At 35.3% G+C, this 15404-nt stretch overlaps 1 protein-coding gene across 2 annotated transcripts in view; it reads right to left on the bottom strand.

Moving 5' to 3' along the window:
* Positions 1-15404, bottom strand: part of LOC113038415 (mitogen-activated protein kinase 9-like) — a 25399-nt gene extending 9995 nt beyond the window's left edge. For both annotated transcript variants that reach the window (XM_026195799.1, XM_026195800.1), the window contains exons 1-4: positions 15136-15404; positions 2087-2238; positions 1535-1664; positions 173-231 (exon numbers count right to left, since the gene is read on the bottom strand). In XM_026195799.1, the coding sequence (XP_026051584.1) occupies positions 173-231; positions 1535-1664; positions 2087-2202 (305 nt within the window). In that variant the 5' untranslated portion in view covers positions 2203-2238; positions 15136-15404. The remainder of the gene's footprint in view (positions 1-172; positions 232-1534; positions 1665-2086; positions 2239-15135) is intronic.

The raw sequence follows: 15404 nt of genomic DNA, 5'->3' as shown, positions 1-15404 counted from the left end.
TTAAACACATGTATCAGATATTGATCTCAATTTAAAGAACGTGTAAAAGGGAAGCCCAAAAAAATCGTATATAGGCAACAAATCAGAATTGGGCATCAAGTCCTGCAGTGTAAACAAGGCCTAAATGACAAGGTCAGCATAAACTCCAGGAATTTATCAACGTAAAACTTACAGATCCTGAAACTCTTCCAATGACTTCTGGGGTGTGAAGACATTAAGCAAACGGATGATCTGGAAGGGAAAGGTTGAGAAAATAAATCTGGATTAATCTACATATAACAATCAGCTTGACAGCAAAGACCAACATCTCACTTCCTGATTTTCAGTCATACGCAAGTCACTGGACAATTAGCAGCTTTCAAATGAATAAATTAATCAAATAAGCTTACTGGTAAGCTAATGGAAAGCTAATGGTAGAACGGTCGTGTAGTACATTTATACTGCTTTTCAATTCAGAGTCATTCGAAAGTTTGAAATTATTATTTAGCTTGTATTTTCTATTCAAGATATTATTAACAGTAATTACAGACAAATTCAATTTCAAAACTTTTCTTTGTGGAATATAAAAAAAAGGCATTTTGAGCTTATCAATGACTTATTGTATGCACAAAAAATACTGAGATGTTTCTCAAATGATCTTTTAGGTTACACAATTTATGTTAGGCCGTTGTAGACTAAATGTTTACGTATAATATATTTTATGCTGAAATGAATAAAATATTTATTTCTAAAGCAACAATTTGTAATGTCTACTTGATACCTTCTCATTTACCACAAAAATAGCTTTAAATAATATTTTGTGGCTATTTTAACAATCAAATTTATTTTGCGATTAAATAGATTAATCATGTAATTAATTACATTAAAAGTTTGAATAAAATGGCAGCCCTAATATATAATACAGTGGGCTGAACATCTGTTTAAAAGACAAATATCAATATTAAAATTTACAAAACATATTCTTTTAAATTATAAAGTATTATAATTTATTATTATTATTATTATTGAGTACAGGTATTTAGTAAGTATACGTTTTTAATAATAATAATAATAATAATAATAATAATAATAATAATAATAATAATAATGGCATAATTTACAATAGTAAAATTACAACACTAACATGTCATCAAACTTCTTGAATCATACAAAAAACTATTTTGGATTCAAAACATAATTTCTCATATTTTAAAGTTAAGGGTAATGTTATTCCAATAATTACACCTGAATATAGCTTATACCAACAGTTTAAGATCATGTGGAACTTCTGTTCTTATTTTTTAACTTCATGTTGTTTTCTTAGCCAAAATGGTCCGTTCAGTGACAGGAAACTGGAGAGAAATGTCAGGAGGTAGTAGTTCAGTCCATCACCTCTCTGACATTTTGAACCAGTGAGTGTGACAGAACTCTGACATTCCAGCAAAAACACCCTGTAGGTGTGACAGCCCTGACTAAAACCGTGTTGAGACGGTTAGTGTGACGCAGCCTCAAAGTGTACTTCTGAATGGAAGAGTGCACTGTGAAGGGGACGTACATTCTTGTGATTAACACACTTGAGCAGAACCAGCTCTCTGTAAGCCCTCTTCGCATGGGTCTGGTTCTGAAAGGGCCGGCTCAGCTTCTTCACAGCGACTGGGATGCCAAGTACGGTGTCCAAAGCGGAGCTTAATGGGGCAGAAAAATGGGCACACAGACATGACCACAATCATCATTGTAGTTACCATCATTGGTTCAAGTATGATTCACATCCATATTCATACATTTATAAATGTCCTATTGTACCTCAATTCCCTTTCAAATGCCCTTTTGTATGTCATTATGGTATCAGACAACATTATTGCAAACAGTGTTTAGTGTCCATCTCCTGCGCTTGGGTAAACAATTTAGACATACAGCTAGCTGTAAAATCCCTCTCATTAAAGCAGATGTAAACCAGAGATCCAAATCTCTAATGAGACATTCAGGTCAATGACAAAAACACATCTGCTGCGCTCCTGACAAATGGAGACAGCCGATGCCTAATGGAATGATGACATCATTAGCATGGAGTCAGATGAAACTCTGTTAAATCCAGCCGCACACTCACCAGACGATACCCTGGGCACCGGATCCAATGGCGCAGAGCTGCTGGTACCTTCTGAGGACCGTAAAGGTGGAGTCACCCACCTGAACGCTGTAGAACTGCCCCTCCCCCTCGGTCATGGCTCCTCCCACTGAGTGCCTCTAGATGAATCAAACCTGAGAGAGAAAGAGCACCATAAATTAGAGTGATGAAGAGATTATGTGAGAAGCAGCAGTGATGACTGCATACTGAGCTCACTCCCCCGTGTTTACTGCGCCGTGTGTGGGGGATGACATTGCCGGTGACTCTTCCAAGGAGAATCAGATATAATGCATAACCATCCTGAATGACACAGGATACCTATAGGATGCTATTAGAGAGTTAACCCAGTGATCGAGCATAAGGATAAAAGCCATAGTTCACAGACAGGCCATTCTTAATGCATTTATACAAACATTGAAACTACAAACAAGTGATGTCTATGCTTCACACTTCCCTGACCTGACAGAGCAGAGATGATATCCTTCCCTCGCTCTTCTCTAATTAGATACAGGTAATTAAACATTTTGTGTTTTCAGTACACCTGAGAGAAAAACAATCTTTTTTTAGTCAACAGCGGATCCTTTAAAAAATATCCAACAAAAAAAAAAAAACACTAAATCTAACTCTATACTAACTCTGTCAATACTTCTGAAACACACACTTTACGTGTGATTTATGGTGTTGTTGCAAAAGTGGAAAGAAATTTGTGCAAAAGTGCTTACACTTTTGGATGCAAAATATTTTAGCAAAATATGTATTTCAGTCTAATGTCATTACGTTTTTTTGTTGTTGTTAAATACAAAATTATTACATTTCTATTCTACTGCCTTTAGTCTCTGACACACTTGCGTGCACTGGTGACACACTGCACGTTTAATGAGGACTTGCTAACTATCAGGATAAGCCTTCATGTAAAATGAAAATACTCACTTTCTAACATTTAAATATAAAGACTCAACCCTAAAATGAAATTTGTGGACAACCCTAAAAGGAAAACAGGTCTCGAACGCATCTAACAGCATATATTATTATTATTATTGTGCAAAAAAAATAAAGTTTTGCAAACCAAAATTTAAATATTGAGGAAAATAAATGTGAATTGGAATTGTCACTTGCACCATCGAGGCAGTGTCACATCATCACTGAAGTTTATAAATTGCATTTTTTCTTTTTAATTCTTGCCAGTGTTAAAACCATTCAACGCTCACGTGCTTTCCTAAAGACCGTGCGCTCATGCACACTTGCTGCGCACACACATAATGCTAGGTTTACATTACTCTGTTTTCAATGCGTATGTGATGCATATTTTTTCCGTTCGTATGTTAATGGATTAAAGCATTCACACTGCACACACGGTTGCAGTCTGGCAGTGCGTTTAAGAGTGGTGCATCTGCAGCAGTGCAGAGATAGTTTCTGCATAGAGTCTATTTTTTGCTGTTCTGCGTACACGTTGAATTAAAGTAACAACGCATTGTTTGCAAAATTACACCATAAATGCATATTAAAATGTACTATGTTTCACAACCAACACATAGGCAATGGTTTTTTGGCTAGGTTTAAATGAAAAGAGCACATAAATAAACAGGGCAATAATTTTAAAGTTCTTAAAGTTCGTTATGAACTGCAGGATTGCTTGTAATAAAGATTTAATTAGAGCTGACTGTTTCTGTCAGTGTTAAGTTTTAATTTAGAATGTTTGTGATAACGTAAAAAATTTTTTTTTAAATGTTTTGCTTTAGCAACTTAATATATAAATCTAAACGTAAATGCAAAGGTAAAAAGCATTGAATAATTGATGAAAGACTGTATTATTGTACTGTGTAAAAAAAAAATCACATTGTTGAAAAAGCATTTTAAGTAACAATGTTTGGATTTAAAATCAAAATAATGGATGAATGTTGTGTTTGTGGTAAATAGCCACAGATCAGAAGCAGGTGAGAAATACATATTTTTGAAAAATGGCCCTCCTCTCACAAGAGTCACCTAAGAGAGGAATTCATTTTCAAAACATGAAATTAATAATTTTTAATTAATGAATAATTGAAATGAATAAATGTCTAAAAATCTTGATTGAATCGTCACTATAAATTACTATGTAATAAAAAGAAGGCTTTAAAAAGATCGGTATCAGTGATCGAATCGGCTGATACCGCTTTCTGTGATCGGCCTCAAAAATCCTGATCAGAGCACCCCTAGTTTCAAAGTCTAGCCCTCTCAATGTTCATACTATCCATCCTAAATAATATGTGCGATGAGAATAAGCGTGTCCCAAAACATAGTATTTATGTCCCAAAAGCATAGTATCCCTGAATGGTCTACAATTGCTGGTTGATTTTTGAAGTGTGAATTAATGCATACACTAATTATTAATTCTCTAATTAATACTCTAGTTCATCTGTCTGCGCACTGCTCAGAATTGCCAAAATGGCGCTACGCTGATTTGGAGAGACAGAGGAGAGGAATTGTTGAATAAAGTCATTATTTTTGTTTTCTTCGTGTACAAAAAGTATTATTGTCACTCCAGAAAATTACGATAGAATCATTCATGGCAAATGGACGATTCTGATTATGCTTTTCATACTTTCCTGGACCTTGACACTGAAAGAAATACAGGGTACTACACTGCAACCAAAATGGTCACATGTGCGACCTTTTGAAATGCCATTGCGACACAAATTTTTATGGGGTCACAAATGTATCACTGATTATTTTTGTACCTACTTTTGTGTTATGCTATGATTTAATATGATAATTTAATGAAACAGAAATGTGTATTTTAAGAATACGTTTTATAACGTGCTCCGAGCATTTAACACATCAACTTGGCTTGCCAATTTAAACATTCAAAAGAGTTTAAAGCATTCAAAGATGCGGGAAAGCTGAACTGAGTAGCTGGTTACTCGCGCTCTGTGTTCGGTGCGCTCGAGAGAGCCGCGTCTCACAGAAAACAACACTTAATCCAGTTCTCCTTCAGGACGTTCGCGTCCTCCTGCACCTGAATGAACAAATACAAATCACAGTTTAAACAAACAGAAAAGGGGGCGAAAAGCGCAAGAGCTCAATTCAGCACCGTGGTGTTCTGATGTGCAGGGCGCAAGCAGAGACGCGTCTCAAAGTCTTCTTGCTTTTGTAACGACAACATATACATACAAAGTATGTCAAAATACCCGTCTTGGAAACTATGTTCGAAAAAGTCTGTGGTTATGTCTTAAGTGAAAGTAAAGGGTTGAGAAACAAATCGGAGGTGTATCATGGGATGCGTTCATTGTCTTTTAAGGTGAACGCGCCTAATTTACTAGCTCTGCTGTCGGTGTCTTTAATGTATGAAAATGAAAGTAAATCACTCACTTGACTGAATAACTGTGAAGACTGATCTGTGAAATATTGTACACAAAAATTCTTCATACTGTAGACTACCAGTGAAATTGATTTAAAAATATATATATTTTATTAGGGACCTGACCATGTTTTTCTTTAGTGTTTCTTTCTTTAATTGCTAATGCAACCTTTTCACACCACAGACTGAACCAAATTAAGCATTGCTTACTTGGTAACTGTTCAACAAAGTATGGATATTTGTGTAAATATTGTCATACTGACAGTTGTCTGAAGTTTAGTTTGATTCCATTACATATCTTTCTATGAAAGTTATCTGACATTATCAAGATTAATTTGTTCTGACACAGTTTAACTCTGAGTTCTTGTCATATTTTATTACCAATTTCTAAACTATAGCAAATAAACTGTGATAATGTGAGAAATGTTGAAGGTGTCTGAATACATTTTGGTTTGACTGTACTTTATTTTACAGTGAAGACTATGCCGTACTATTTTAAACTAGTTTCTGGACACCTACAAACTTAAAAAACTTAACCATTAGGTAAATAGCACAAATGAATAAATAGAATGAACATACAGTACAAATTAAACCATTTCAAACAGGGCCCACTGTACAACCTGCACCAGGGCCCCTCTAACCCCAGCTGCGGCCCTGGGTTAAGGTACCAAGACGGAGCAATGCACTGTGTGTACTGTAAGAAATAAAACAAGAAGGCATGTGGTTTAAAAGATGACAAGTAAAATAAAAAGCACATCTGTATGCAATACAGTTTCATTATTGTTCATTATTATCCAGAGTGGCTTCCTAAAAATAATTTGTGCGACCAAATCATGTTTTGCGCCAGTAACTGAAAAAGTTAGTAGCGCAAGTGCCACCAGTGGGAAAGTTTAGCATAGTTCCCTGAAATATCATGTTACCTTGTTGTAAACAGGTTCTCTTGTGGGATTCATTCTTTCTCATGAATGCTCCTGCTTTTAAGTGCATTTTTTATGTAGCACAAAAAAAAAAACCCTCAAATTGATTTGCAACTTCCATTATGAAGTGTTCAAGAAGGCAAAGTAACATCCCCTTGGTGACTCATCAGTAAACAAAACCAAGCTGAGGTGCTGTAGATAGACCACTTTAAATGTCAATAATAGTGCTGCCATTGATATAGTAAAGAAAACCTTCAATGAGCAGCGACTTTAAAATAGTTAAGCGGATTTCTTAAAGCCATCAGATCCAATTTCACCATGGCTTAACATTATCTGTTTAAAGCAGGCGAAATAATCCAATATTGTAATGGAGCAGAGATGCAGCATCACAGTGTTTGGCATGAAAACCCAGCAAAGAGCAAATGATACAGGAATCAATCACTGAAACATAATTTAATGCAAATGTACAATTTGAACCAACATGTTCCTTGTTGAGACAACTCTATAAAAATACCACTATTAGTGCTGTCACGATATCAGATTTTTAATACACGATTATCATTAGAGTTGTTCCGTTTCCGAAACTAGTACCGGAAATATCACTGATACTAGTATCGGAAATATCACTGATACCAGAACTCATTCTGGCCGATTCGATAGCATTTTCTTAAACAAGACCTAGTTATGACCGCTAGCTTTGCCTAACTGCTGAATGGTTCTTCTTCGCTGCTCAGAATGCATTGCAAACACAGGAAGTTGTGCTGTGTTGCCAGAAGCAACCCCTATTTTGAGCAGCGACGATGAAATGAAAATGCGTTAGCAGCACTGATCTATATATGACTGGATCTCTCATCACGTTCTAAACTGCCAACAGAGAGTGAAGCCACTTCTATATTATAGGTCAGTGGTTAGCAGTATGTCCGCTGTTTAGCAGTATTTCATACTGGACCAAGACAGTAAAACGGCGACTAGGGATGCCAGAAGTACTGCCATTTCACTACCAAGTCGGTGCTGAAAATTAAAAAAATGTGATGATACCAGCGTATCTGTAGTACCGGTAGTAAGTTTGAGTATATTCGGTACCCGTAAGCTGCTATCAGTTCAAGCGCAGGGCTCCAAAATGTAGCCGAATATATATACTAGTGTCTGTGAATGTTAAACTGCAAAATATTATTTAAATATTACTCCTGCAAATTCTACATCTCTGTGGGTGACGGGAGCAGATGCACGGGAGCTCGCTGTTTTGTTGTCTCTGCCGTGTGTTAAAATATGAGGACACGAACACACTTAATGAGAATTTACCGTTTCATTTGAGAAAACTGTTCGGTTTAACGTGAGTAAATTGACAATATATTGAGCTACTGTTGTAGATTACAGTAGATTTAGCCATGTCTCTATGTAGTAATAATAATACATCTCTATTAATAATAATAATTATGCCTAGACAGTTGCTTGTTTTTTTACTTGTTTTGTTGTAAAGAGATTATCTGATTAATATATAATTTTTTATATTCCTAGACTTATTTGTTGGAGTTTTTAATACAGTTATATTGTAAAACTAAAATTACTTTTAGTTTATTTTTGGCTGCATATGAAGTTATTTTTCACTTAAGAAAATAAATAATATTACTGTCAAATTCATGTCAGATAATAAAAATACTGTAATAAATACAGTAGTTCACCATGTATTTGTTCATGTTTTATTAAGGGTGAGTCTGAAGCACACCTTAAAATAATTCTAGCAATTTACACAGGGCCAGTAGTATATACAGCTGTATATACAGATACACACCCAGGTATCGGATCAGTACTCTGTATCGGCCAATACCCTGAGCCCAGGTATCGGAATCGGTATCGGGAAGAGAAAAAGGGTATCGGAACATCTCTAATTATCATGGCAAAAAGAATTCAGGATAATGACATATTTTGATATTTATTAACATCTTGAATAGGGTTGGGTATCGTTTGAATTTGAACGATTCCGATTCCGATTCCGATTCCGATTCCTTGTTTCGGTTTAGATTCCGGTTCCTAACGATTCTCGATTCAGATTCTTTTAAGAGGCAGGATCAAAAGAAGTTTAGGATATTTTAAATGATCTAGCTAACCAGCGGTTTTTCTGAAGGAAATAGTCTGACCTTCTCCATCAATTTTAATTCTATGAACTTGTAACTTTTTATGAATTTCACAATTAATTTCTCACAGGGCTGTTTTCAACTACAATATAAATATCAAACCTATGAACTTGAATATAAATATTATAAATTATGAATATATTTTTACAGGGGTATACTTTCCTCGGTTTTATTTTTGAAAACCTCATGAAAACACATTTACACATGAGTGTATGATGCTGCAGGTACTTGAACATGTTACCGTGCCCCCACTGATGGGCTAACCTGGTGCAGAATAGCAAATAAACAATAATAGGGCCCTATGAAATCCGTTTTATTTTATCCCAAATTCCTTTTTTTTTTCCAAATTTCGTTTAAATTTTTCTGGATTACATTTTTTTTTCTCCACTCCTTTTTCATGGTTAAATTAAGTTGTATTAATTGAAAAGCAAGTCTAATTCATTAAAATCATAAAACTTCTACATTTTCACATCAATTTATTAAAAGTTTTACAAATTAACATATTTACGGACCTATTAAATGTTAGATTTTTTATTCACCATATGTTTTATTGTTACCTAATTCTGTGTTTTAGCACATCTAATTTAAATGCATAAAAACATTTTTTTCCTTAAATAGCCTTATAAAATGTTTTTCCCGCTCAGAAATTCTGTTGTGTATTTGCATTTTTTCTGGTTATCAAATGAAGGCATAAAACATCAATTCTTTAATTATTGAAAATTAAGCAGACTTTATTTTTTGGTAAACAAAGGGGATTTACTACTAAAAAATAAAACATGGAAGAAATGTTGTGGTGATTTAAACCTAAAAAAAAATTATGTTTGAATATTTTGTAGTAGTAGGCTATGTACATTCTGCTGAACATTTATGGCAAACACTTGTCTTTAAAGTAAACTGGACTTTTATTTTGACAGGTTGACGTGAATACCTTTACAGTTCTGTAACATACAGTCCACTATATGTGATGATGCTAGTTTTACTCAAATCAAACGGTCAAATGCTCATGAAGTGACTCTCAGAACAGTTCTGGAGATGTTGTTCATGTATCATTCTCATCCTCATTTAGTGAGAGGACAGAAGCTGAAATCACCACGAGCGCTTCCGTGTGTAATGAACGAAGCCACGCTTCTGCGCCATTCATTTACACAGACACGCAGAACATGCAGGATTCATATTTAAATAGACTTTTCCGGCTTAATATTTACATATATTGGTCCGTATCGCGACTTGATGTAAGTGAAATGACCAACTTTTGATTAATTCATTCAAAATTTGGCAAATTCTGTGACATTCCGCGTTAAACTATAAATTCCGTTTTTATGACTGGATTCCATGCATCGCGGAAATCTTAGGGCCCTACAATAAGAAACAACTTGTAACACCCAGTATAGATTAGCAGCAGGTACAGTATAAAATCAGAAACAGTTTTTGTTTAGGAAAATGATCATATCTGCCTTCTCAAGCAGGATGCGCGAGCGTTCTGGACAGATAATATTATTATCTCCTGCCGAGGAGAAAACACGTTCGCTGGGTATGGAAGGAGCTTGAACAGATAAATAGGAGAAAGAAGAGGATTTCTACTCCATGAACTCGGAGGTGCTTTATCATGTTCGATGTACACTCTTCTATGCACAAAACAATCTTAATGCAAATGTTGCATTTTGGCGAGATTGCGTTCTGTTTACGAAAGTGAAGCCACACTTAGGACCGCCGACGCACGCGATCCATGTTCGACTCGTTTGATTATGCCAACACTTCCGGTGGACGCTTCTTCGTTGGTGTTCAATGGTTTCTTCTCCTTCTGGTCGGTGGACTAGGAATCGAAACTAAGAATCAAATTTATACTTTTGAACGATTCCGGGAAAATCGCAAAGCTAGTCCCGGTTCCAATCAATACTCGATTACCCAAGCCTAATCTTGAATAATAAGACAAATTGATCTTTACTTAATTTCTTAGCCAGTACATGCAAGAGGAACAATAACATTTGATGGCTATCAGATGCTCATAAACAACTGAAAAAAGATCTACAAGAAGACAAGTATTTGAACTTTTTTTTTTCCACATTCGCTGTTAATGTTACATTTTAATGAAGGAGGACTAGCATGATTAGTTTATCTGATTTCAAACTGGAACTGAAGTCTTTCTGATGTAACACTGGTGGCAGGAATATAGAAAATAGTTCAATACGGTACTGTGAATCATTAATATTAAATGGTCATGTTTTATGCTTCATCAGGTTCTAACATAGTAAAAACATACAATATGGTTTCAGTCACCTAATGGTTCAGCTTCTGGAAAAGGTTACAGGTTTACCTCTATACAAGAGCAACAAAGGAACTACAAATATACTAGTGCAGCACGTACCTGCTCCAGTTTGTTGAGGAGGAGTGTTCAAGTAATTAATTATTGTACAGTAAGAAATTATGGATAAAAAAAAAAACGACAAGTAACTGACATATAATGAAGCAACTCGAGGTAGAATCAGCAGAGAAATTAGATCAGGGCTTCTCCAATTTCTTATGTGATTATATACCTTTACAATGCACTTAGCTTGTTCATAGAGTAGACCTTATTAAAAGAAACAATGAGAATATATAAAGTGGAATTTGAGTTTGCTTGATCATGTCACCTTTATGCTTTTCTTACTTTGTTTTGGCAGCACAAATCTAAAAGACTAAACACAGTGATAGTATCACAACACACATAAGATATCTGAAAACCCTTGCACAATGAGGTGTCAAAAGCAATACACGACTGTGAATGAGAAAACAGTAGTTTATTTGGTGACAAACTGCATGTTCCTGATATTCTCAATGGGCCCACAATTCATGTTTCTGCATGCAAATCCCAGTTCTAAGAAACGTGGCTATGACAACAACAATGATGTTGTACAGTGTAATTTTTAGTGGTCGACCGATATATCGCCATGACCGATATATGGCATTTTTCAAATATCGGCATCGGCCAATGTGTTAGGGTGGGACTTTTATTTTGAAGGCGCTGAGAATGGCAGCGCCCGAGCGCGCACAGTGCTCACACTCTCTCTCGTTTACTGTCGTTGTTAACAGTTCTTTCTAATACAAATATAAGTCGGTCTAATAATCAGATGGAATGGTTAAACAAAGGAATTCATGTATACAAAAAGTATTATAATGACATAACTTATATTATTAGTAATAGAAAGCCAAACATTATAATACTTTTCGTTTGCCATCAGCATTAAGCAAATACGCATTTATTTCATTTAAACAAATCTTTGAATGACTAATGAATATTCTTATTCAACTTATTCAAATCCAGCTGTGAGATCTTGTGAAGTGTGTGTGTTCCCAGCATGATCGCATGTTCTTTGTGTGACGGTTGGCTCATGTTAATAGAATGCTTTAAACTTTAAACTCATGATTTCAAATTATGCTGCGCTTTATGCATTCGCCCACTGTCATATTTATGTAATTTTCACTGTGTGCTGTTGTGTAAAATGACTGTTACCTTGGCTTTATTTTAAATATGATTCCCTATGCACACAACCTTCCCAGAACACTGAGGGCCCTGTTGGTTACAGTGGTTACTTCCTTTTTAATTATATTTTTATTAAATATTTATTTATTTGTGAAAAATACTTTGTCATCTAAAGTATAATTATGTTTATTTTACACATTTATTTTTTATCCATTGTCAAATTATTTCAAAGTTCTTAAATAGGAATAAAATAAAATATATACACACACACACACACACACACACATCGGCTATTGGCCCCAATGCTTTCCAGGATATTGGCATCAGCTGTCAAAAAAAAAAATTATATAGTTCGACCACTAGTAATTTTAAAATCAGCCTTTTGAAAGCAAGAGCAAAACGTCAAGTCACTTGAACTAAAACCCTGATTAAGTAATAACAACTCTTCATCACATCCAAAACCTTTCTCTGCTCTGGCTAATGTATTTGACAGTTCTTATGATGCTGCATGACAAGAAAAAGCTTGAGCAACTTGATGCTAGAACCCTCTCCCTCCACACACACTCCACGGCCATCCAGCTCTCAGTGGTACATGAGTCAGCTTGGCCCAGCCTGAATTACAGTCATGCTGCTAGGCCATGCTGTGCTAAATCACAGTCAAAATGGCCTGGCCTGTTTTAGCAAGCTGCTGCCGACAGGACCACTAGCCTGAATTTTATCTCTGCCCAAGAGCTGTTTCAGGGCAGAAAATAGTATTTTTCAATACATCCCAGACCATTACGACTGAACTAAATCCTAACATTAATGGAAAACAGCAGTGGAGAGATATGATCCAGAAAAAATATATAGTATATTACAAAATATATAGTATATTAGTAAATGTAACTAATTCTCTATGCTGCATTTAAAATACATGAACAATAGAAGGGCAATGCTGCCAGGCTCTCTGACTTGATTTTATTGTATGGTTACAAAATGAATGCACATGTGACCCTGCACCACAAAACCAGTCACAAGGGTCCATTTCTTGAAATCTATATATCATCTGAAGGCTGGATATATACGCTTTCCAATGATGTATGTTAGGATAGGACAATATTTGGCCAAGATACAACTATTTGAAAATCTAGAATCAGACGGTGCAAAAAAAAAAAATTACCTTTAAAATTGTCAAAATTAAGTTCTTAGCAATGCATATTACTAATCTAAAATTAGGTTCTGATATATTTACAGTATGAAATTTACAAAATATCTTCATGGAACATGATCTTTACGTAATGTCCTAATCATTATTGGTATAAAAGAAAAAATTATAATTTTGACCCATACAATGTTTTTTTGGCTTTTGCTAAATATATACCCCCATGACCCCAGACACATGTCAATCAAATTAGATGAAAATAAGATGCATATTCTTTTTTTTTATACTGAACCAAAATATAGGTCGCATTTATGAAAGGACAATATCTATACACTCCAACTTTTACTTTTGGAATGAATTTCCATTTAATTTTCTCCACTGGTGCATTCACACACTGATACTCATGCACGTGTGTGTGTTCACATGTGCTCATGTTCTTTCTGCAAGCAATTTACTTTTCATTGATATTGAACAGATGTAATTGTTTTGTTCAGATCAAAATATTATGACATTGTATGATACAATTTTAAACTTAAACTGTGAACCTTTAAAGCAGGGTCTAAAAATATATATGGTCTGTTTATAATAGCTTACATGTTATACTTTTACTAAAAAAATCCTGCAAGTACTTTACCCAATTTAGGTGGCCACCAATATGGACAGGTTGTGTGACTTTTCCTCATCTTCAAATGTAAACCTTTTCAAATTTACATTTTTTTTTTCTATTAAGCCAGTCATTTTAAAGTTGCAATGTAATGTACAGCAGATCTTTTATTCTTTATTGTGAAATCCAAGTGTAACATTTTTAAAAAAATAAAAAATTCAGCACAGGGACTTGGTTCTATGCATCATTTGTTGATTGGATTTTGAGATGTGGCTTTTTTTATTTTTATCAATGTGATATTGCAGACTACATTATTTCAATTAAAAAAAAAATTAACATACATGGACAAATCGTTTACAGTAAAACAACATGCATTTACAAAATAGATTTCATTTCATGCTGACTTCAATAATTTTGCATGTTGTTGGCCTACACAGTTTGTGTTCATATTATTAAATCAATACGTTTAACTGTTAAGACTGTAAAATCTCCTGTTCATGAACAACCCAGATGAGAACTACAGATTAATAATAATACAATTTGTTTTGCCTGTAAAAATACGACTAAAATTTAATAAATATGAAATATAATAATAAATATGTATGAGTAGTTATACTGTCACCATAGTATGTATACTGAAAAACCTTATTAATAAAAAGCATCTGCTAAATAAAAACATGCTATTAATTTTATCGCCAAACATAGATATTAACAAAATAAATAAAAAAGTAAACTAATACAATTCATATAAACTGCCTTTTCCCTATAAAAACAGCAAACTTCTTGTGATTAGTCCAAACTTGTTGGTAGGTCAAAAGAACACTTAATGGGCGCCACGTGAAATGCGGGGTTAAATGACAGTGTTACTCTTGACCTGCAGTGTCAACACATCCTGTCATGCATCACAACACTGCATCCGACCTCATTCAGGTGCTTGCCCTCTTCTTAGGCCACAAATACTGAATTGTAAGCCAATTTATGAATACGACATACAAATCCAGAGAACGTAAAGTGTAGTTTCAATGTGTACAACCACGTTTTCAAGTCACGCCAGGTTGCTAACAGGTTGTATTCGCTCCATCACGGCAAGCTAGTTAGTCCTCCAATAGCAGCTAGCTAACGTTACATATATCAGCTAAGCATAAAACAAAGGTATTTTCTGTTATTAGCGCTAGTCCCAGGCTCTTTTGCGTGGCTGTGAGTCACAGTTGTGTCGGCCTGATACAGCGCAAGGCCAGAACTATGCTGCAGATGTGTCGCGCGTTAACTCCATGTCAAACTCCCGGCAAACTGCAGCTCTACGACACCACGAGCGCACAAAACCGCGTTTTCGAGTCGTTCGGTCTCAAATAGACGAAAGCGCGTGTTCATGGTCGTTATCTGAAATAAACTACTATCTGGGGTGGATGAATTTTCGCTAGCTCGTTGCGTGCTTACCTCCTCTTCTTCTTCTTCTCCTCGCCTTCTCCAGTTCACTCCCATATATACATATACACGCAGGCAGGCACGCCAGCAAACAGATCCTCTGAACCACGGAAGTGTCGGCGTTTATCGCTTTCACGTTAAATACCACCGGTCTTAATGAAGGCTAAATCAGACTGTATTCTCTCTTAAGAGGCTTGACAGTGAAATCCAGAGTGGGGCATGACTGCAGGGGCGGAGGTTGGTTGGTGGGACAGTAATTTTTCTGTCTCTCTCTCGCGCGC

This window comes from Carassius auratus, chromosome 21 (assembly GCF_003368295.1).
Source record: "Carassius auratus strain Wakin chromosome 21, ASM336829v1, whole genome shotgun sequence".
Classification (NCBI taxonomy): domain Eukaryota; kingdom Metazoa; phylum Chordata; class Actinopteri; order Cypriniformes; family Cyprinidae; genus Carassius; species Carassius auratus.
The sequence above is the reverse complement of the archived record's forward strand: the minus strand, read 5'-3'. Positions and strand labels throughout refer to the sequence as shown.